Here is a 23950-nt window from a genome sequence, read left to right on the forward strand (position 1 = left end):
CCAGGGCCCTTTAAATTGCCACCAGAGCCTCAGAGTAGCGGCAGCAATTTAAAGGGCCCGGGGATTTAAAGGCCCAACCCCTTCCTCCTGAGCCCTCCCCCACGCTCAGGACCCCAGCCCTGCGTACCGATAAGTCCCTTAAGTTACTTTCAGCTCTCCCAGTACACTTCAATTAGCTTTAATGGAGTATTGATGATCTGGGCACATGGGACATTGAAGCCCTTTGATTTTTACAGTAATTAGAGATCCAAAAGCAGATAATCAAATCCCCTAAACCCCTTATGGTTATGTTTGGAAAGCCAAGAAGCAAAGGGGCAAAAGGTGGACATCTGCAGCATAGTTATATATTAAATGCTCCCAAATATTTTTCACTTTAAGTTACTGATTGATTTGTAATTTTTACAATAAATCATGTAAAAATAATCATACAAAGACAAGTGCAATTATTATTTTATCTTAGCCCATTGGAGGATGGAAAAAGACAGGATCTCCCTGGGTATCTTAACAGGAAGCCAGGTATGTGCAGTACCTCTGTTAACAAATGTCTGTTACAGACACTATGGGAATTATTAACTGTTGTATGAGCCCCAAATACCGGTCATGTAATATCACCGTTGCCATTCATCCATTTGTATCTTTTGGACTGTATGGCTTCTGGGCCAGGGATTGTCTCTCTAACTATCTTTATACAGCACTCAGCAGAATGAGGCCTAAACATGACTGGGGCCTTTGGGAATAATAATAAATGAAATAAATAATAATAATAAATTAATTATTAATTATTATTAAGAGGGCAAACTATAAACCCGTCTACAGTGGGGTCAAGAACAATGTTTGGGGGAACTGGTTCTAAAGAACATTCAGGCTAACTCAGTTTGACCTTGACTATTCACAGAACCAAATCATGTTTCAACAAAGTCTGAGAACTATGTTTTAACTAAAGCAGAACATGGTGTTTAAAAACCTTTAAACATAGTGTATCCTAATCTGGTCTAGGAATGTTTACACTGGGTTATCCACTTCTAGTTTAAAATGACTACATCAGTTCAGCAAACCTGGTTAAAGCCCCACTGCAGATGGGGCCTTCACTTCTCTCCTCTAGTTCAGGGAGCTGAATTCCAGCAGTGGTGAAAGATAATGTGTTTCTGATTCTGCTTACTTGTTGGAAAAGGGAATTCTTTGTTGCAGTCCAGATGAAGCTGTGCTTCCAGAGAGAGTGTCTCAAAGCGATTCACAAAGAACTCCCAGCTCAAAGCCGGAATGTCCTGCTTTAGAAAATGAAGGAGCAAAAGCTTGCTGAGAATTGTGGGTCTGTCTTTGACAACTGTATCAAACTGGAAATCAAGGCAGAGGCACAGACCCTGTGGAGGAATAAAAACAGAACTCAGATGGAAAGAGTATTATTTTAAAGAACACTTGTTAGAGAGGCAAACCTCTCAACTTCTCTAATCAGCTGGTAGAGAAGAAGGGCCTGTTTCTGGTCTCTCACACGTCAGTTTGGAATAACTACTGAAACTGATGGAAAACCAATGTAAGTGAGGGAAGAATTAGGCCCTCGTCATTTTGAATGGGGGATTTTCCATTTTAATTTTTAAAAATATGTAAGTATAGGGCAAAATTTTACCCAATTACATGCGACACACAAAATTCTCCCTGATCATACCCTGCTGCTCTATTGGTTTCAGTGAAGTTATACCAGTGTATTGGCCCCAAGTCATTTTAAAGTGGAGGAAGCAACCCAGAGTTCTGACAAGCAAAGAATATAGGAATCAATGCAGTGCATCTCAAAACAGTTTCAAACCCAAACCCTGCCGTTACTATGACATACCTATCAGGCAGAAGGACACTGCGGGTATTAGCAATGCAGATGTGTATACCATGCAAAACCCTTTGCCTCAGAATTCTTGGGCCAAATTCTGCTTTCATTTTTGTTCATGCAAACCCATTGCTTTCAAGGAGTCTTCAAAACCAAAGGGGGGTTCTGGGAATTTGGCCATTTATTTCCAGCAGAACCATAAAAGTAGCATTGGGGCTAGAGCATGTACCATATTCTGATAAAATAAAATGAATGGAAGCTAATGGACAGGACTTAGCTTGCTAACAGGAATTCAAGGAGTTCGATACAGTTCATGAAGAGTGGAGACTATTGAAGCATGTACCACTAGAAACGTATGTTACCTCCCATTAATTCAATGAAACATGATGGGAATTTAGCAGCAATTCTACTGGTTCAACTGTTTTAAGTAATCAAAAATGTTATTTTAAATGTTTTAATAACTACATAGATCAAAAGTATAGGTTTGATCTTGACCTTCTAGTGTACCCAAAATTCCCATTGATTTCAGTAGGAGTTTTAGGTAGGCAGGCTCAGGCCCCAAATGAGAAAGATATATTATATGGTTAAAAGTATCAAAGGGACACAAATGCTGCTGTGTTTTATTAGCACAAGAATTTTGAGCTTGGTGTCAACATTCATGTTTGAAAAAGACAACAGGAATTAAATATTTAACAAGTGCAGCATATGTGGGACAAGCCTGTCTTCCTCAAAAAGAAGAACCTTTGGCCAGACCACAAAGAAAAATCTGGCTTAGGCAGTTATTTGTAGCCTTTGGCATATGCAATCAATTTGTCAAAGCACTAGGGACACATCTGAAAAGATTTAGACAGAACTGGAGCTGTGCAACTCCGACTGTCTTCAGCAGAATCCACATTCCCTGAGCTGTGCTTTGAAAATCTGCCCCATATATCGTATAAAATAGCAAACCTATGAACTGCATTTTATGGGCAACTGTACTGGAATTATTACTTAAATACCTTTTTTGTTCTATCTACCAGAAATAATTTATACCAGATATTGCACTAAACTTTATAATGAGATTTTTTCCATCTTGCTTATAAATGTAGGTCCTGATCCTGCAAAGATTTATATATGTGCTTAATTTTAAGCACATGAGTAGTCCAATCAGGGGGTCTTCTCATATGCTTAAAGGTAAACATGTGTATAAATCTTTCAAAGATCAAGGCAATAGGTAGCTTTGTTTTCGTAAATTTTCTGCTATCTGTTTACCTGTGAGTAAGGCCGTTCATGTACAGGGGGTTTTTTTGTTTAAAAATTCCTAGGAATTTATCAGAGTTTATTACGAAGATAAAAATGGGTGAAAATCAGTGCAAAAAATTAACTTCACCATTTTCTGGTAAATATTGGGGGACAGGAGGACAGAAAAAACAACATATAGAGAAAAGTAAAAATACAGAGTTTAATGCTGTGGTTTATTTCATAAAATGTAGATTAACAGTTCGTACACATATGCACATGTGCATGTGTGTACCTTCCACTACTTTGCCTTACTTTAACAGACAACCTCGCAATTACACTTAGACTAATTTATTATTAACATAAATACATTTACCTCATATAATGTATTAGATTTCCTTAATATAAACAGTATTTTCCTGTACATGATTGGTCCAAACTTAGGGTGAAAACCAATAAAAACTGAATAATAGCTTTTGTAAAACCTGGGAATTTTTCAGTAAAAAAAAAAAAAAAAAAAAATCAGTAAAAACTGAAAATGAAGGGCCTTACTTGTGAGTCAGTAGATTTTTGAACTATATTTTTTTCCAGCATTAAAAAGAAAATCACCCCAATTTGTTTTACCATTATAAAAATAATTATGTTTTTTTCAAGTAATAGCTCAGATGCTGTAGAATCCTATTGTAAGCTCTAGTGTTTTGGACCAGAAGACTGGCACCTCTAGAATCTGTAAAGGGCATGTTGCCCCTGTGTGAGTTAGCTCCTGAGAACCTTAAGATGCTGTGTTTTCTGAGGTTTTAGTGATGGGCCAAACTCCAAACTATGGATCTGAACACCTTTGAACTTTGGGGAAAAAATGGGTCAAGATCCTGTCTTTGTCACTTGCACTCATTTCTAGCTTTGATGCATTTTTTTGTTCCATATGGTGAACCTACCTGCAAAGCTGGCCTCTTTATGGTGTCAAGTAATAGCCCAGCTCTTGTAGCCACTGCTGGGTTGACATCCTCCATGGCAGTCAAAAAACAGCAGAATGCATGAGCCAAAGAATATTTCAGCAGGTGATTTTTGGTCACTGAGTGAATGTCCAGAAACCTGCACAAAACAGCCACTTTCTCTACTGCAGCAGACAAGCCCCCAAACAAAGAGAATATTCACATTAATTTAAGCAGTGACATTTTCCCCTATGTTTTGAACAATATACACAGGCCTGTATCTCACAGAAAACAACAAAGAATAATCAAAACATCAGCTTGTTTCCACTTTCAGCTTTGTGCGACAAGTGCACATTTTTCTCATTACCCCAATTACTTACAAGTTACCCAGATTCTCCCCTACACTACAGCCACTTCGTGTCATACCCTTGGTGCAAAGTAGCCCCAACGCCAGCACAACCAGTCACAGGAGGATCATTCCAGTGCAGGAGGATCTTTTGGAGGCACAGAGCCAGCACAGCTGCTTCTACACCAGCCAACCTGCCTACAGCTGGCAGGGCTACAGGAAGGAGCTTCTAAATTCACAGGCTTGGTCTACACTAACCCCCCAAATCGAACTAAGGTACGCAACTTCAGCTACGTGAATAACGTAGCTGAAGTTCGAAGTACCTTAGTTCCATCTTACCTTGGTCCACACGCGGCAGGCAGGCTCCCCCGTCGACTCCGCGGTACTCCTCTCGCCGAGCTGGAGTACCGCAGTCGACGGCGAGCACTTCCGGGTTCGACTTATCGCATCCAGACAAGACGCGATAAGTCGAACCCAGAAGTTTGATTGCCAGCCGCCGAACTAGTGGCTGGGTATAGACGTACCCACAGATTCATAGATTTTAAGGCCACAAGGGACTATTATGATCATCTAACCTGACTTTCCGTATAATACAGGCCAAAAAATTTCACCCAGTTCTCTGCATCCTTGCAATTGCAAGCAGCTATAATGGCCCTTTGGGGGCACTGGCAGACAGCAGAACTTAGAGCAGCTTTTAGATTGACTGTCCTGGTGCACCGCTGGCCAAAGACCTCTTTACACCCCACCCCTTTTCCCAAGCTGTATTGTGCACTCCTTGTCTGCAGCCAAGGATGTGGGCCAGTAATTTCAAAATAAAATCCAGTGGGCTTGAGTCTCTTCTCCCTTACACCAATGTAAATTAAAAGTAACTCCACTAAAGTCAATAGATTGACATCAGTGTAACACCAGTGTAAGAGAGGAAAATAAGGCTGATTGATTGTAATAGTTGCTTCTTTCTTTTCATTCCCCTATTTCAAACATCAGGATCACTTTGATTTGAAGGAATTCCTCTTTTAAGGAGCAGATGGGAACAGCCACTGTTTCTTGGCATTAAACCCGAGCTAGCATCATGGGCCTTGATTGACCAGCACAGAGAATATCAATCCAATGGGCAGTAACATAGATCTGTTTTTTCTGATAACAGAAGGGTAAAACTATGCATGGAGATTACTAGAGAATTTTATTATGCTACAAACATACACCAATACCGGAGAGCTAAGTTAAATACCCTTTAAAAGGCGATACAAGGGGGTACTCAGTGAGTAATGCTCCATTACTGGAGATATTTTAACTAGGCTAGCCAGAGCACAAGGAAATGGACCATAAAGAACAATCCTGCATTAGCAAGAGGTAGATGGACTATGTGTGGAGGACCTAATGGGTCTTTTCTATCAGTGTGGTGTATGATTTCATTAAATCAACCACCAGAGCAGCCAATGAAGACAATGAATTTAAAAAAACACTTATGGGTAACAGATGGAAAGAAACTGTAGAAAAATAGCCTCTCTACCTTAAACAGCCAATGCCAACTACAGTATCTACAACTGATAAAACCCCTTCCTCCCTGCCATAGCAACCCGCATGCAAATATCGTACACTTCTCAGACCTACCTGCTTCAAACCTCATCTTCCAATCTTTGCTGTTAAAATTGCTGTTTATGATTGTCCAGAAAATATCAGCTCCATGAGGAAGCGACAGAGCATGTAGAAGGAGTGGAACAGCCAATGAAGAAAGCTGAGAGAAATCAGACTTCACTACTCTCCATAAACTAGAAGGACCAACAAAAGCAAATCTGATCACAGAATCTGTCTTTTACTCACAGAACGTCCTTCATACTAAATGTCTACATTATGTTACTGGGGGGAATTTGCTTCATAAGAAAAGGGTACATTTGTGAGTTACACCCGGCACTCATGTTAGCAATTCAATGTTGCTGTATGTGGAAGTCCCATATACTCCTGCATCTATATTCATTTTAAATTAATTTTGTTGGGGGAGGTTCTAGCAGTTTTTGGAAACTGTCTGTCAAAAGCAACAGAGGGTCCTGTGGCACCTTTAAGACTAACAGAAGTATTGGGAGCATAAGCTTTCGTGGGTAAGAACCTCACTTCTTCAGATGCAAGAAGAAGTGAGGTTCTTACCCACGAAAGCTTATGCTCCCAATACTTCTGTTAGTCTTAAAGGTGCCACAGGACCCTCTGTTGCTTTTGACAGACAGTTTCCAAAAACTGCTAGAACCTCCCCCAACAAAATTAATTTAAAATGAATATAGATGCAGGAGTATATGGGACTTCCACATACAGCAACATTGAATTGCTAACATGAGTGCCGGGTGTAACTCACAAATGTACCCTTTTCTTATGAAGCAAATTCCCCCCAGTAACATAATGTAGACATTTAGTATGAAGGACGTTCTGTGAGTAAAAGACAGATTCTGTGATCAGATTTGCTTTTGTTGGTCCTTCTAGTTTATGGAGAGTAGTGAAGTCTGATTTCTCTCAGCTTTCTTCATTGGNACCTCACTTCTTCTTGCATCTGAAGAAGTGAGGTTCTTACCCACGAAAGCTTATGCTCCCAATACTTCTGTTAGTCTTAAAGGTGCCACAGGACCCTCTGTTGCTTTTTACAGATTCAGACTAACACAGCTACCCCTCTGATGTCTGTCAAAGACATTCACCAGCATAAATGAGATGGAAATGTATTACTCCACATGAAAAAAATAATCTAACTCATTGTAAAACAATTGGTGTGTGGAATGTAGGAACTGCTAGGCCTGATCAGATCAAAGAAGATCTCATCTGGTGTCCTCTCTCCAACAGTGATGCTTTTGCACCTCCTTACAGTTGATTTTGGTGGCAGGGAATTTTCCAACAATTTTTTTTTCCTGATAGAAAGTGTTGGTCCTGCAAAATCTAAAGTTGTCCTTGGTAAAACTTTAATTTTACCAAAATGTTTTTGATTTTTTATTGGGAAAATCTAAATGAAATATTTCATTTCTGATTGGGTGTTCCTGAATCAAAACTTTTCGTTTTTTTTAACTGAATTAAACATTTTGTTTCAGGTCAGTTCAACATTAATCTGTAGCCACCTGGGCAGCTGCAGTGCCTCATGGAAGCTATAGTTCAAGTGCTTCATGCCCCCTTTCTCCCCTATGGGCTTGGCTCCCCAGCCAGACTTTATCTCCCATGGTGCACCTCACTCTCCCTTCTAGATATTCCCTTTATGGTGCATCACAGGAATGTAGTCTGTGACGGGAGCCTGGTCCATAGAAGAGAATGGGGAGGATGACGCACCCAAATTACAACCCCTTTGAGGCACTGCAGCAACCCAGTGTTAAACTGAACCTAAACATTTCAACATTTAATTCCGTTAAAAAAAACATTCAGTATTTCAATTTTTCATCCAGATTTGGAACATAAGAACAGCCACATTGGGTCAGACCAATGGTCCATCAAAGCCAGTATCCTATCTGCAGACAGTGGCCAATGCCAGATGCTTCAGAGGGAATGAACAGAACAGGGTAATTAGTGAGTGATCCATCCCCTGTCATCTTGTCCCAGCTTCTGGCAGTCAGAGGTTTAGGGACACCCAGAACATGGGGTTGCATCCCTGACCATCCTGGCTAACAGGCATTAATAGACCTAGCCTCCGTGAACTTATCTAATTCTTTTTTTTTTACCCAGTTATATTTTTAGCCTTCACAACATTCCCTGGCAACAAGTTCCACAGGGTGATTGTGCGTAGTGTAAAGAAGTACTTCCATATCTCCGTTTTAAACCTGCTGCCTATTAATTTAATTGGGTGACCCCTGGTTTCTGTGTTAAGTGTAGGGGTAAATAATACTTCCTTATTCACTTTCTCCATACCATTTATGATTTTACAGACCTCTTATCATATTTCCTCTTAGTCATCTATTTTTCTAAGCTGAACAGTCCCAGTCTTTTTAATTTCTCCTAATATGGAATGTGTTCCATACCCTTAATCATTTTTGTTGCCCTTCTCTGTTTCTTTTCCATTTCTAATATATTTTTTTGAGATGGCGTAACCAGAATTGCATGCAGTATTCAAGGAGTGGGCGTACCATGGATTTATAGAGTGACATTATGATATTTTCTGTCTTATTATCAATCCCTTTCCTAATGGTTCCTAACATTCTATTAGCTTTATTGACTGCAACTGCATACTGAGCAGATGTTTCCAGAGAACTATCCATGATCTCTTTCTTGAGTGGTTACAGCTAAATTAGACTGCATCACTTTGCACGTACAGATAAAAACAAAATGTTAAAATACCAGAATTTCCTGATTTTCTATCTGCTCTAGTTAATGTTTAATACAAACACTGCCATATGAACTTTTGAGAACAGAGATATTGTGTAGTCCTTCTTACTATTATCATTATTTATACTGCACCACAGGTGCACGTGGTGCCTTACAGACAAATAAAAAAATCCAGGAAAGCTCTGAAGATTTAACAATCTAAGATGAATCCTGCAAGTCCTTACTCACACAAGTTGTCCCACCAAAGCTGATTGAATTGCTTATGCTAGTAAGGAGCACATGATTGAGCCCCAGAGCAATAAGACTTGACATAAGGAGAGACAATAATGGAGAAAAGGAAAGGGAGGAAAGAAAGGAATGAGATTTACACAATGTCAGTTTCTTAGTAAATGATATGACAAGTCTGTTGTTCATATGGCCAAACTCCTTGCAAATAAACTACTGCAAGCATTCATCCCATAGTACTCAAAACAAAACTTATTAAGATTTAAAAATAAAATTCACATGCTGTACATAGTTCTGATCTGCTTTTCCTTGAACTGTTTTTTTATTTCCACAAATCAGTTTCATTGACAATATATGAGCATTCCTGGAACCATTATTGCAAATTTGCACTGCAATCAGGGAGGCTAGTGGTCTAGCAAAGGGAGCACTGGATTGGGAGTTAGGATACATGGGTTCTGTTCTCAGCTCTGGGACTGACCTGCTGTGTGACCTTGGACAAGTTACTTCACTTTTCGGTGCCTTTGTTTCCCTTCCCAGCCTTTGTCTATCTTGTCTATTTAAACTGTAAGATCTTTGAAGTAGCAACTGCTTCTCACTGTGTGTTTGTACAATGCCTAGCACAATGGACCTCTGATCCTGGTTGGAATTTAGAAGCACTAACTGTAATATAAATAAAAATGACAATTCCTGGGTTAAAAACATACCTTGCAATCAGCATCTGATCTTGAATGTAAGCCAAGAATTGTGGATGGTCCTTTCTTGCAATGTACAAACATTCCCCATGAAGACAGAGAATCTTCAAACAGTTCAGCATGTTAAAAAGAATGTCTGGCTCTTCAAATCTAGCCATTTCCTGTGCAAGCAATTCATGTAATTAATGCCACTCTCAACGCAGGGATGTCATTAAATCAAATATATAAAACTTAAAAAGTAATCAGCTGTACCTGCAATACAGTGTATATGAGCTTCAAGGTAACTGGAAGTTGCTGGTAACAGAATTTTCTTTCGGTGTCATTTTTTATTGATGCTAAAATCAAGTGACATTAGAGTCATTAATACAGGGGTCGGCAACCTTTCAGAAGTGGTGTGCCAAGTCTTCATTTATTCACTCTAATTTAAGGTTTCACGTGCCAGTAATACATTTTAACGTTTTTAGAAGGTCTCTTTCTATAAATCTATAATATATAACTAAACTATTGTTGTATGTAAAGTAAATAAGGTTTTAAAATGTTTAAGAAGCTTCATTTAAAATTAAATTAAAATGCAAAGCCCCCTGGACCGGTGGCCAGGACCCAGGCAGCGTGAGTGCCACTGAAAATCAGCTCGCGTTGCCGCCTTCGGCACACGTGCCATAGGTTGCCTACCCCTGCATTAATATATCATCTCTTTTGCTGGTTGGGAATGTAACTAGAAAATAAACCAAGGGAAGGTGAGATTGCTACAAAAGGATAATGCATGCCAGCTATAGCTCTACTGCAGTCAGTAGAATTATATTAGGAATTAATTTGACCCAAAACATTTTTCTGTGTGATCAAAGGAATGGGTTTTTTAATGATTTTTTTTCTTGGTCCAACAATTTTGCTATATATGTGTATAAATGGAACGCAACTTTCCCATAGAATGAACACATTTTAAAAGTATTAAATGCATGAAAAACTATCAATTCTGTAATGGACTTGCAAGACTACTTCAAATCTTTGTATTTTTTTAAGGAATAAAGCCAAACCAATGCTTCATTTAACACCTAGTTCAACTGTCCCCCTAACTTACCAGCATTTTCTGTTGTCTCTCTATGATTTCCTGGGTTTTCTCCATGTTTTGTTGCAGATTTATTTTCCTCTTCCCCTTCAGTTCCTATAATAAACTCGGGTCTAGTATACAGAAGACTATCCTCAAGGTTGTCTGTGGGCTCCTATGAGAACACAATAATGATTATACCTAGCTCTTATTAAGCACTTCTCATCAGTAGACCTCAAAGCAGTTTACAAAGGAGGATAGTATCATCATCTTCATTTTACAGATGGGGAAACTGAGGAATTCAATTCATTTCTTGATGTACAGCCTTCAATACACTAGGCCAAATCCTAATCTTTAAATTAAATCCTGCATTCATAAACGGGTCTCAAGCTGAGCATGAATGGACTGTACGCATGTACATTTGGGTGTGGTAATGTCAGCATTCTCAAACCTGGGCATTTAAGTGAGTCTCATAAAAAGTAACAAAGGATCTTTAATGATCACAAGTGGCCAGGAACTTTGGTTAAGATATTCAAAAATGACTAGTGATGTGGGGTGCCCAAACTGAAACAGCTTTGAGGGACCTGACTTTCTAAAATCAGGCCCCTTTAAGGAACATCAAGTCGGACACTTGAAAACTGAATCTCCCAAAATCACTAGTCACTTGAAAATCTTGGCCCTTGGTTTTAATTAGTTATATAAACAACTTTGAAGATGAAAAGCACTAAGCAGCGTCTTTTTTAATCTGAAAGACATCACCTCCAACAACAGAGCCCTGCCACCACTAGTTCAAAGCTGATATAGAAGGAAGAGTGCCACCCATTGTATCAATATCATTGCTAGCGAGTGCACCTTGAAGGTTTCCCATCCAAGCTTATCAGATCTGACAAGTCGATGGGAATTTTGCTCTAGAATTCTTCTATGCACAAGATCAATGCAGTTCACTTCCTTATGTCAGGCTAATTAAAACCGGAGTTTTGGGGAACTCTCATAATTTGTCATTTCATTACATAAGCTATTTGTTTCACTACTTACCACCAGCCTGATTTCTTCTTTTGGAGCTAGTCGCTCCAGCAGCTCACAAGCCAGCTGGTAACAGAGAATGCTAGACTGGCACAGGTTACATTCTACTACTTTTTCATCTTTCTGACAGGTGTGAGAGCCACCCCAAGGGGCCTGAAACACATTGTTTATGATGGAAATTATGTCCTTCGAGAGACTGTTCTCCAAACCCAAGGTGATGCCATCATCTTGGAGTTCCATCTGAAAGTCAGTGATAGAATGGTAAGGAATTAACTATTTGATTAATGATCAGTGCTCTTCCTATTCTGCTTAGTCTCACATTACTGCCAGTATTAAATTAACTAGACAGAGAAGAGTATGACATGTAGTGTGGCTCACAGTTTCAAAAGTGGCCACTGATTTTGGGTGCCCAACTTTAGACACCTAGGGTGGGATTTTCATAGCCACATAGGGGATTTGCATGTCCAATTCCCATTAACTTTAATATGAGATGGGTATCTAAATCACTTAGACCACTTTGTAAATCTGAGCCCTAGCACCATCATTGGGTCCAGCAGAGATGTGGCTGGTGCAGGACTTGAGGGGAGAGACAAAGATGGCTTTACACTAACTTTGTGCTTTCCCCTGATCCCTGAGTCTGTGAGGTCCAGTTTGGCTCTCAGCACAAGTTAGACCAACCATCTGGGCTCCTTTCATTTATCCCAATTGGTAACAGCCGCAAGGGGCCATTACTCCAGCTGAGGATCATCAGAGCACAGCAGTGCTCTGGCCACATCCTCTTTCCTGCCTACACTCTTGCCATGCCACCTAAATCAGGGGCTGTGACAGCAGGTTGTGTAGAGCTACCTATGATAACTCTATGTGACCCTGGGACTCCTCCAACCAGGAGCATCCTAATCTGTCCACTCAAGGCAACTTTATGTCCTCTCTGAATCACTAGAGTAGTACAAAGGGACTTCAGCCGAGGCTGGGATCTGAAATCTGAACCTGATTTTTAGAGCTGCTGATCACCTACAAATCAGGCACTGCAAATCAAAGGCCATTTCTGGATATTTGGACCTATATCTAGAGAGCACTACACTGGGATATGCCATTTTCAGCTAATCATCCTGATTAAGTAGCTGTTCTGAAACTGAAAGGAGGCCATTTAAAAAAAAAAGTTGGAAAAGACTTAAATGAAATAAAACACTACATGGAATAAAAAAGACAAGAATGAGAAAGACATTGACTGTACTTTATCTTTATTGCTGCTCCTAATCTTCATTTGGTAAATTCTATATTAAAAGGTCAGAGCTCAGAATTTCACACCAATTTAACACTTGGTTAAGTACCAGTGAATTCCTTAACACTGGATGATGGCATCCCCATTAAGGAGGTGTCCTCACTAGGAAAAGAAATGTATTCCTAACCAACATGAGGTAAAACCCTAGCTGAAAACAAGGCAGTTTGTAGTTTTCACAAGAGTTAGCAGTGAGGCTCCCCCAGTCTTTAACTCGACTTGCTAACTCATGTGAAAATAAACTGCCGTCACTAGGATTTTACCTCATGTTAGATAACCCAAATTAAACACACAGCTTTTTCCTAGGCTATGTCTACACTAGCACTTTTGTCAGTATAACTTACATTGCTCAGGGGTATGAAAAAATACCCCGAGTTATACAGACAGAAGCACCGGTGTGGACAGTGCTATGTTGGCAGGAGACACTCTCCTGCTGACTTGGCCACCGCCACTCGTTAGGGGTGGTTTAATTATGTCAACAGGAGAGATCTCTCCTGTCGGCATAGAGCAACTACATGGGAAATCTTACAGCAGCGCTGCTGTCTTGGTACAGCTGTGCCGCTGTAAGGTGTCTAGTGTAGACATGGCTCTAGTGAAGATACACCTTATGGGTTTTTTAACATATACATTTACAATTAGTGCAGCCATTTAATAAAAATTAATTCACTAAATTAGTGCAAAACTGTGTGTGCGCACAGTTATTTTAATTGAAAAGTGGTTTATTTTGGTTTTGTTTATCTCTGTTCTTAAGGACTTGTCTCCCTAGAGAAATGTCTACACTTAAAAGCACTGCAGATGCCCTGCTGTAGCACTTCAGTGTAAACACTCACTACAGCAATGGGATGGGTTCTCCTGTTGCTATAGTCAATCCTCCTCCCCCAGAGGCAGAAGCTAGGTCAAAGGAAGATTTCTTCCATCAGCCTAGCGCTGTCTACACTGGAGGTTAGGTCAACATAACTACGTCACTTAGGGATGTGGTTTTTTCACACCCCTGAGCAACTTAGCTGGGTCAACCTAACTTTTCAGTGTAGACCTGGCCTTAAATCAGTTTATAAAGTGCCTTAATTAAATCAATACAAACCTCTGTGTGAACACTTTTATTCTGGTTTAAGTGTGGCTTATTTTGATTCAGCCTAATCAATTCAACAACTTGTCCACAAGGAGTTTCCATCAGTTTAACTAAAGCCATTTTAAATTATACCTTAAATTAAACCTGTGCAACTTTCTTGTACAGAAAAGTGCTGATATTGACTTAAAGCAAACTAAAATAAGTCTGGTTTAAACCAAAACAAGTGTCCACGGTGCTTTTTGTACAAGTTTAACTAGATTAGTTTAAAATTGCACTTTCAGTTAAATCGATGAAACTCTGCAGGTTGACAGCTGTAAATTGATTTCTACAAAGAAGTCCCAATAAAGTGATCAGCTTGATTACACTGTTTAGATCCACATATTTTTCATGTCTTTTGACTTTTGTGTTCATCTAAATATGGGAATAGTTAATTTCCTTTCAGGTCATTCAGAAAAAACATAGGTGGGTTTCATAGAATATCAGGGTTGGAAGGGACCTCAGGAGGTCATCTAGTCCAACCCCCTGCTCAAAACAGGACCAATCCCCAGCAAGGTTTTTGCCCCAGATCCCTAAATGGCCCCCTCAAGGACTGAACTCACAACCTTGGGTTTAGCACGCCAATGTGCAAACCACTGAGCTATCCCTCCCCCTGAGTCTTGTATAGTATTGAGAACTATATTTCTGCATCAGTTTAACATAGACATTCTTTATCTGCTGGCACCTGCTTCAGGATGAGATCAAACATCAGTATGAAGCAATTCAGATTCATTTCATCTTCATCACAGTCAAAGTCTATAGTCCTCCCTCCAGGATGTCCAAAGTTCTTGAATGGGCTGCGGAAAGGACTGCGCATGGGGCTGCGAAATGGGCTCTGGAAAGGACTTGGGAAAGGACTCAGCATATTGTGCTGAACCCTGTGTCCAGGGTCAGAGGCAACACTCACCTGAAGAAACAAAAAATGGATACACACAAGTCAACTTTAAACACTTGGGCATTGGCTAGTATGATACTAAAGGAAATGAGGGAAACTGCTTTACTGTTCCCTCTTAGGGCTGTTTCTTGTACATTTTCAACTGGTTCTTAATGCCACTAAATGTTAAAATATATTATAAATACAATGGGCCAAATTCTGCACTGATATACATGTTGGTGTATGCAAGACAGCTGAGGTCAAATTAATGCTTGGTGTAACTCTACCCATTTCAGTAAAGTTACATCAGAGGGGAATTTGGCCTCCTAGTGTAAACTGGCCAGAAAATGAATACAGGTGATAAAGCAGCCAAGTTACACTGATCTGACATTTTATGATAGGCAAAAGGAATCGAACCCCACAAATGCTCTGAAAGCGGGGTAGTGGCTGATGAAAAAAAGAGGGTGTATTAAGAAAATAGGGTCAACTAAGGCGATCCCTAGATGTGTCAGATAGCTGAAAAGCAACTAGCAAAAGAACATAAAATAAAGCAACACAGACACAGGAAACTTACACCCACACCATGATAGGTACCCCACATCACTCCCAGTAACACACACAAAATCCCACAGTGGTGCAGGGAAGTCTGCTGTCAAACTGCACATTTATCTACTTTTAGGCCAACTATTGTCTGAAATACAGTATAGTCAAACTATGTGTTTCTTCTGTACAGTATTCTACAGTGGTCCTGGACTAGCTGTGTTCTCCTCCATGAGTCTGCTGTCTGCAGTGCCAATGCTACAACAGATGAGGATCCCGCTACAACCCAGGGATTCTTCAGTTGCCCATTTTGGGCAGCTTTTAGCCCCTTTGCACCATTAGTGGAGCTGAGGATCTGACCTTCTGAGTTTAAGCTGCCTGACTGTCACATGCGCTGTGTGTGGTGTCATTTAGCAGTATTCCTGTTTGCCTCTATGAGTCAGGCTCCTAGCGTGATAATCACATTGTTCTCTCCTGAATATTCACTATGCCTCTGGGCGCCAACCTATCTTCTTTTGCTCCACAAAATCCAAATTTGGAATTTTAAAGCCTGAACACATTTTAACAAGTGGCTTTAGTTTACATCCATTTCTGCACCTCTACTGCAGAATTTGGCCCAATATAGGTGTGCTAAAAATGTGAAAGAAACATTCCACACCTCACCTGCAGTACCAGCAAACAAACATTCACTGCTTTCATAAACATTGCATGCCAAGTAACTGCAGGATCTTCCATTGTTTTTCTGTAACTCAACTAAAAATAACTGAATAGCGGCAAAAAAGTAAAGATAAGGAAGTGATGTTAAAAGATGAAACATCAGAGGATAAACTCTACAGTTTTGAGCCACACGGAGCAGAATTCATAAGGCTGATGAAAGCAAAAGGACATGCTTCCATTTATTATTAATGACACATGCTTGTGTTTCTGTTACACAGGAAACAATACAGTGTTTTAGAAATGAAGTACTAACAGATTTTCAGAATTTATGCACAGATTTCAATAAATATGTTTGCTTCATTTTTCACATTTTCTCTGTTTAAGACCAGTGAATTCATTTTGGAAGCCAGAGTCAGATAGAGGAATCCATTTCAAATGGAGGAGCTGTTAGAGAAGCATTCAGTCAAATGTCTGATCTATTGCAACTGGTCGCATGAGTTAAATATTGGCCAGTTTGGGTTTGTGCTGCTGCAAACTGGTTCATTTGATTTGTACAGCAGACAGCCTAGAGATTCAGAGTCTACGTTGTCTGCTGACATATTACCAGCAGATAACATTTTAAGGACTAGAGGAGAGAAATTGAGACAAGATTGGATTTAACTGCAATAACTGAATATGCATCTGCCACCAAAAAGACCCCCTCAAAAAGCCTCTAAGCAGGCTTGCCTATTGGACAAAGTGTTAGCTCTTAGCAAAAAGTCAAAGGAAGCTGTTTCCTTCTTCTTCCATGAAAGGTGAATATTGGAGAGTGTAGAGGCAGGTTAGGTAAAATACAAGGAAAAATGGAGGGACAAGGAAACTAATTCTGCTCAGTCATCACCACCAGTAAGTGCCTCGGCCCTACCAAACATGTGTGACACGAATATGAAAGCTCACCCTAGATGACCAGATGTCCATCAAAAATTGCTGGTGGATGGTAGTGGACAGAAGATACAGAGAATGAAAATTGTTGGAAAAGTTAACAACACAAAATAAATACTAATGCTTAGCTATTATATAGATGCCATACACCAAGTGAAACAGTTCACTCAGAAAGAGATTTCACAATTACACTCTACCAAATTACAACACATCTACCAAATTATTAATTTATAAATTAAAACTGATCAAATGGGAGGCTGGCATTAACTCAAGCTGTGTTGATTTTTATCACTCTCAACATCTGTACTTTGTTTCCAATCAAGTGCTAGAGTAATTGGCAGCAAGTTTTTAAATCTTCAGATGCAAATTAAAAGGGAAACTGTTTTAAGGAGAAAAAGAAAAAACAAAACAAGATGAAAGATAATACCCTTCGAGCTCCAAGATTCCCTGCCAGTTCACTGACTCTTGATTTTCTTTGATTTGCTAACTCTTTGACAGAATTAACTCCATCGGAAAACATACTGATCAGTAGCTGAAGAGGAACCACAATGTCTAACTCAGATAACACCTGAAGAAAGATAAAAATAAAAAAGCATGAGTTTTCAGCTCGGACCAAAAATACTAACTACCTTTATAAATACTTTAACCGTGACCCTACTTCAACAAGATCCATAAACATGTGTTTAACTTCAGCCATGTGAATAGTTTGATTGAAGTCAATGGGACTATTCGTGCTTAAAGTTAGGCACATGCTTAAGTACCTGGCTGAATCAGAGCCAAGCAAATCTGTCTGAGTACAACAAAGAGCACTCTCCAATATGCTTGTAACTGAAACCTGACAACTCTCTTTGCTGATATTTGAGGCCACTTTTATTCACAAACTTTCTGATGTGAGGTGTTTTCACGAGATGTTTGTGTGAAGCAAAAATGACACAACTACTAGCATGAATAACTATTCACTAGGTGATACCACTAGTACTATTTATTATTTGTATTGCAGTAGTGCCCCAAGGCTCCAATCAGAATAATTCCTGTGGCCATTCTGAAAAGCTCTTTTCATTATTCCTCAATAGATTCATCAAACAATTTCAAATATTGGTGAACAGACCAGGGGCTCTTCCTTTTCTCAAGGGACCCATCACATGCAGCAAATCACCAAGAGGGAATTCTCACAGTGACCCCTTCATGAACAAACCATAGACAAAACTGAGCTCGTTCAAACTAGTCATCGAACAGTTGTTAATAAGCAAATCTGCAAAAGGCACAATCTGTTGGTGGAAAATTTGCCAACAGACAAAACTATTACAGCCATCAACTAAACTGTTCTCTGCAAATAGGTCACCTAGCATTGGCTGCAAATAACTCTCATCAGGGCAGGAGCAATAACAATGGACATAAGTGATATTCACAAAAGGCCAACTATTGTAAAATGCACATGGCTTTAAGGGGAGCTGCACCCTGCAGGATGAATCTCTGAGGGACAATCATCCAAGTAGCTGCTCAGTATGCAGGGAAATGGTTGCCATGCACAGATGGTTGTAGTGTAGGGCCGCCCCGGGGGTGGGGGGGAAGTGGGGCAATTTGCCCCAGGTCCCGGGCCCCAAAGGGGCCCCGCGAGCCCTGGCCAAGAATCCCTTCCCTGTCTAGAGGCGCCTTTTTAATTTTTACTCACCCGGCAGCGGTCCGGGTCTTCGGCGGCGGGCCCTTCAGTCGCTCCACGTCTTCGGCGGCAGGGCCTTCAGTGCTGCCGAAGACACGGAGCAAGTGAAGGACCCACCGCCACCGCTGACTCGGAGCGCCGCCCAGTGAGTACAAGCGCCACAGCGGGTGGCGCCTTTTTTTATGTCCGCTCCCCCACTTTGCCCCAGGCCCCCTGAATCCTCTGGGTGGCCTTGGTGTACACCTTCACTCCAGCTGGCCAGCTTCATGGGTTAGTACACAAGAGCAGTGGAGTCAAGGCAACAAGTGGTTTTGATAGACTCCAAAGGGAATCCAATCCAGCTCTTCACAACAAAAGACCCTTAAAAATTGCTTAAGTGTTCCTGAAGTCATTCTGCAGTCTACAAAGCAAATTAGGTGCAGATCCTAGAGTGCAGCTGGGGAAGAGGCAGTGGCACCAGGCCTACCCTCAAGACACAACCTACAGCCAAAGGGAAAACGGGCTTCTAGCCTTCCACCAAAAGGCCAGACCTATCGCCTGAGACGGGAGAGTGACATCTAGCCTCCCTTATAGGCACTGAGCTACCTATCTGCTTGCACTGGGGGATAAGCGAAGAGGAAAAAGACTTTCTGACCCTTAAAAAAGGTTTGATTCAGAGATGAGTGAAAGTTCAAGATAGCTCTTTTATGTCTGAACCATTTCACCCATTTCTAATTACAACCCCAATAAGCTGCTTCAGCTTGACCTATCCATAATAGTCACTTACATGCAGCCAGAGCAAAGCTTGCTCCTGCACAGAGGAAGGATAGCCCGTGAATCGACAACTAATGAAGCCAAACATCTCCTCCATGGAAAAAGGCAGTGGGCAAAGCTCAATATCAAACATTTTGCTGCAAAGAAGAATAAAGATATATGATCACTGGTTTGCTGTTATGTGCAGTACGTAGTAGACCGTACCTGGACAATTAATAGAATACCAATCACAACTAAATACTACTAACATCTCACTAGTGTATCACTTGCATGCTCATTTTGCATCACACAGGGAGTGTGTCACCTGCAATTGTCATTCTGACTCCTGGGAGTCATTCCTGAGTTTGGTGGGTCTGTCACGCATCATAACAATTCAAATTAAATTTCAAAGTGTGTTCAGCCAGGCTATGCAGATGGATTGGAGAGATCAGTGAACAGAAATATTTTCATCTGTTAGTGATGACATTCTCTACCTCCAACAGATAGAAATATTTCTCTCTTTACCTTTCCCACCCCAAAATGCATTTCATACTGGAGACAGGCCTCAGCCACTGAGGATCGACTGTAAGTTTAAGAGGCACTGTGTAGCTGCACTGTCCCAGAATGCATGAAATAGGGCATTGGGATTCTGAGAGCACACACCCTGGCTTCCCCTTTGCTCCAGAGGGGAAATAATTTGCTAGACCAGTAGCAGACTAATTCGCTTCTGTGCCAGCTCAGCTGTGCCCATTCCCCACCCCTGCAGATCCACTCCAGACCCACCTGTAAGGGAGGAGTAGCACTTCCCTGGAGGCTGCTCTCTCCACTGTGCCTGAACCCCCGGACGTGTTGTCCGCTCAGGGCAAAGGTCAATCTAGCCCTACTTTTGGATCCGGATACAGATCCAGTGATACTGTGGAACTTTGGATCAAATGTTCCAGTTAAGGTCCAACTTTAATTTATTAATGATGCAGTTGCATCTAGTCACTGTCTCTTATATTGCATATAAACAAAGCAGTTCTGAAAGGCATTTTTATTCAACATCACCAATTCCTTGTGCTAAAACCCTTGTTAATTAATATACTCACCATTGTTACAGCTCAAGTACCCGTTTACCTACCTTAGTACTTCTCTGAACTCTTTCAGTTGACTATCAGGCACTTCTGTTCTAATGGCTTCCAGCCATTCTGGCATAATACATTCCCACACAGGCTGGTTTATTACATTGTATGGAATCAGGCAGAGGATACGACTCAGACCTTCCTTTAATTGTGTCACAGTGCTACAGGATTTGTCCCAGTATCCACCAACCTGAGGGCATTTCCAGGAATAGTGTTTATTAGCTGCTATTATAATTCTTGCATGTTATTTGTATAGCATCATATATTTGCATGGCACCTTACAGACATTAAATCATGATGATTGATCAATAGTATAGTTCAGTGCATATTTCAGATTCAGCCATGGGAACTGCATATTTTTTTTCATATGATCCAGGGGCAACTGAAGTGCAGCTGAAGATTTAAATGCAGTTCTCCCTGGCCCAATGACTACTTAAGTATTTATCCACAGTAGAGAAAGACTGTAGTCCAGTGGTTAGAGTAGCCAGCTGGAAGGTGGAAAACACCAGGTCAAGTCCACCTGTTTTAGTCACTCTTTCATTATTTATCCAAAGAGGAACAGCTTCAACAGGAACATAAAAACATAAGAATGGCCATACTGGGTCAGACCAAAGGTCCATCCAGACAGTATCCTGTCTACCGACAGTGACCAATGCCAGGTGCCCCAGAGGGAGTGAACCTAACAGGTAAAGTGATCTTGTTCCTGCCATCCATCTCCACCCTCTGTCAAACAGTGTCTAGGGACACCATTCCTTATCCATCCTGGCTAATAGCCATTAATGGACTTAACCTCCATGAATTTATCTAGTTCTCTTTTAAATTCTGTTATAGTGCTAGGCTTCACAACCTTCTCAGGCAAGGAGTTCCACAGGTTGACTGTGCGCTGTGTGAAGAAGAACTTCCTTTTATTTGTGTTAAACCTGCTTCCCATTAATTTCACTTGGTGGCTCCGAGTTCTTATATTATTAGAACAAGTACATAACTTTTCCTTATTCATTTTCTCCACACCACTCATGATTTTATATACCTCTATCATATCCCCCCTTAGTCTCCTCTTTTCCAAGCTGAAGAGTCCTAGCCTCTTTAATCTCTCCTCATATGGGACCCGTTCCAAACCCCTAATAATTTTAGTTCCCCTTCTCTGAACCTTTTCTAATGCCAGTATATCTTTTTTGAGATATACAGGAGAGAGTGAGGGAGCCCCACATCAGAATATCCCTTAGCTCAGTGAAGGGAGCCCTCTTCTGGGTGGTGGGAAACCCCACTTCAAATCCCTTCTCCCCCATTGGCAGAGATGAGGACTTGAACCTGGGTCTCCCACATCACAAGTGAGTGCACTAACCACTGGGCTAAAAGATATAGGGCTGGTAGTGGTACCACCACCACCACCAATGGCATAGGTGCCTAATTTCAGGAGTGTTCACAGTTGAGAAAAGCAAGCAGAGATAGGTGCCTATTTTTGGGAGTGGGATGGGGCTTAGCACAGGCCTGTCTTGTTGGCACCTCCCATTGGCTAGCTGGCTTCCTGCCTAGCATACTGGGAGCTTTTGTTTTATTTCATTCTGAGGTGCCTGCCTCTGCACATTCATTGTATAGGAGTTTAGGTGCCTAACTCAGGCATTGAGTACCACAGTGATTTTCTAGGTGCTTAAAAGTTAGGTGTTGTGACACTTAGCATAACCATACCTAACTTCTTTTCTGCATCCAGCCCTCCAGAGATAAGGAAGAGGCCCAGGAAAAGGCAGCAAGGTGCAGGAGGGAACCACACCTTGGCTGATGTTTAGAGGGTCCCTGAGCTGGAACCTGGAGTAGAGGGTGGGCTCAGGTTCCCCATTAGCCACTGAGGAACCGGCATTTGGGGCAGTGAATGGGAGGATTGCCTAAAACTGCTGGTGAGCAGGGACTTTGGTACACAACCTCGGAAGGGAGGAACGTTGAATGACCTGGCTGGAGGGCTGACTCATGAAGCAGCAGCAGCAGCTCCTGGGGTGAGAGAAGGGTTGCAGACCAAGAGCAAGAGACAGAGAGATGGAATACAACCACAAGAAGGACCATTGCTTATGTTAAATATGGCCAGGAGGAGGTGCCATCCTGTGGTGAATAGAGCACCCTGTCTCAGAGAGTTAGGGGCCTAAATACCCTTATGGATCTGGGCTTGTATGCATTGATCTGAGGGCAGAATTTGTTCCTTAAAGTTTTGTAAATATACCACAGTACGACTTCAAGCTTTATGGCTTTTATAAAACCTCCAGACAAAATACAGAAAATATTCTTACCCTGGCAAACTCCATTGGCTTAGGAAGTAGGCACATAACCATGACATCAAATCGAACATCACAAACTGTCTTCAGCCACTTGGTGACAAACTGAGGTTTGAGTTTTTCCACCAGGCTACCAACTTCATCATCCATCATATAAGCTGTGGAATGAAACCACTGGAAAACCATACTAACCAGGCGAGCTAAGCTCTCTGTTGGAGTATTCTCACTGGGAGTACAAAGGCTCACCTGGAAGACAGCAAAAACAAACCTAATTTTCAATTTATCCCAAGATACTGTGGTAACTGCTGGTGGGGAGGGGACTGTACCATTTTCTATAAGATTCTTCATCTTCTCTGAGATTCCACTCTGCACAGGGCCGGCTCCAGGCACCAGGCAACTAAGCACATGCTTGGGGCGGCACCTGGTAAGGGGCGGCCAATCTTGGGGTGGCGGGGGGCAGCGCGGCGCGGCATTCCGTGGGGGGGAGGGGCACTCCGGCGCATGGCGCTCGGCTGGGGGACGGCACGGCGCTCAGGGAGGGGTTCCGGCGGTGCAGCGCTCGGCGGGGGGGCGGGCTCCAGCGACGCGGCGCTCGGCGGGGGGGTGGCGCAGGGCGCGGCGCTCAGGGTGGGGGTTCCGGCGGCGCGGCGCTCGGCGGGGCGGCACTTTTTTTGCTGCTTGGGGCAGCAAAAAAGTTAGAGCCGGCCCTGACTCTGCATCTGATAATGGGGTAATGGAGCTACTTGCTTCTCAGTATTTGTATGAATACAGCTCAGGTGTGTATTAACTGAAAAGCATTATCATCTGACAGTCTCTTTGAAATGAATTGCTGATCTCTGTCCAGTTCCTAATGGAAAAGAGTTCACTTCATGCTAACTGGCACCATTGCTGTCAGTCTCTGAGAGTTGACTGTCCTGGTAAATGACTGAATTAAGCTAAATGAATTTAAAGGTGAGGTCAATGATAGGACAGATGACCCTGCAGAAAGAGGGGAGAGAGAGAAACAGCAAGGAACACTTACTAAGAACCAGATTCCAAACTGGCTCAGGATGCGCTGGTCATGCTTGTCATCATCTTTGTTATCAAAGTCAGTGTTGTCCAAGGAATGATGGGAAGAGGAGAGGCCCATCTGCCTCCTGCGGTTGAGTTCATACTCCCTCTGCTCAGCATGGAACTCTGCTTCCTTCAACAAGCTGCAAAAACAAGGTGAATGTGGCCAGTA

At 41.6% G+C, this 23950-nt stretch overlaps 1 protein-coding gene across 7 annotated transcripts in view; it reads right to left on the minus strand.

Annotated features, from left to right (window-relative positions):
• Positions 1–23950, minus strand: part of UNC79 (unc-79 homolog, NALCN channel complex subunit) — a 143873-nt gene that overhangs the window by 82532 nt on the left and 37391 nt on the right. For all 7 annotated transcript variants that reach the window (XM_034768621.1, XM_034768620.1, XM_034768619.1 and 4 more), the window contains exons 13-25: positions 23750–23921; positions 22744–22974; positions 20467–20657; positions 19381–19504; positions 17382–17522; positions 14648–14869; positions 11591–11818; positions 10589–10730; positions 9763–9845; positions 9523–9671; positions 5924–6081; positions 3970–4151; positions 1160–1361 (exon numbers count right to left, since the gene is read on the minus strand). In XM_034768621.1, coding sequence (XP_034624512.1) covers positions 1160–1361; positions 3970–4151; positions 5924–6081; positions 9523–9671; positions 9763–9845; positions 10589–10730; positions 11591–11818; positions 14648–14869; positions 17382–17522; positions 19381–19504; positions 20467–20657; positions 22744–22974; positions 23750–23921 — 2225 coding nt within the window. The remainder of the gene's footprint in view (positions 1–1159; positions 1362–3969; positions 4152–5923; positions 6082–9522; positions 9672–9762; positions 9846–10588; positions 10731–11590; positions 11819–14647; positions 14870–17381; positions 17523–19380; positions 19505–20466; positions 20658–22743; positions 22975–23749; positions 23922–23950) is intronic.

The sequence above is a fragment of the Trachemys scripta genome, chromosome 4 (assembly GCF_013100865.1).
Source record: "Trachemys scripta elegans isolate TJP31775 chromosome 4, CAS_Tse_1.0, whole genome shotgun sequence".
NCBI classification, from domain to species: Eukaryota; Metazoa; Chordata; order Testudines; family Emydidae; genus Trachemys; species Trachemys scripta.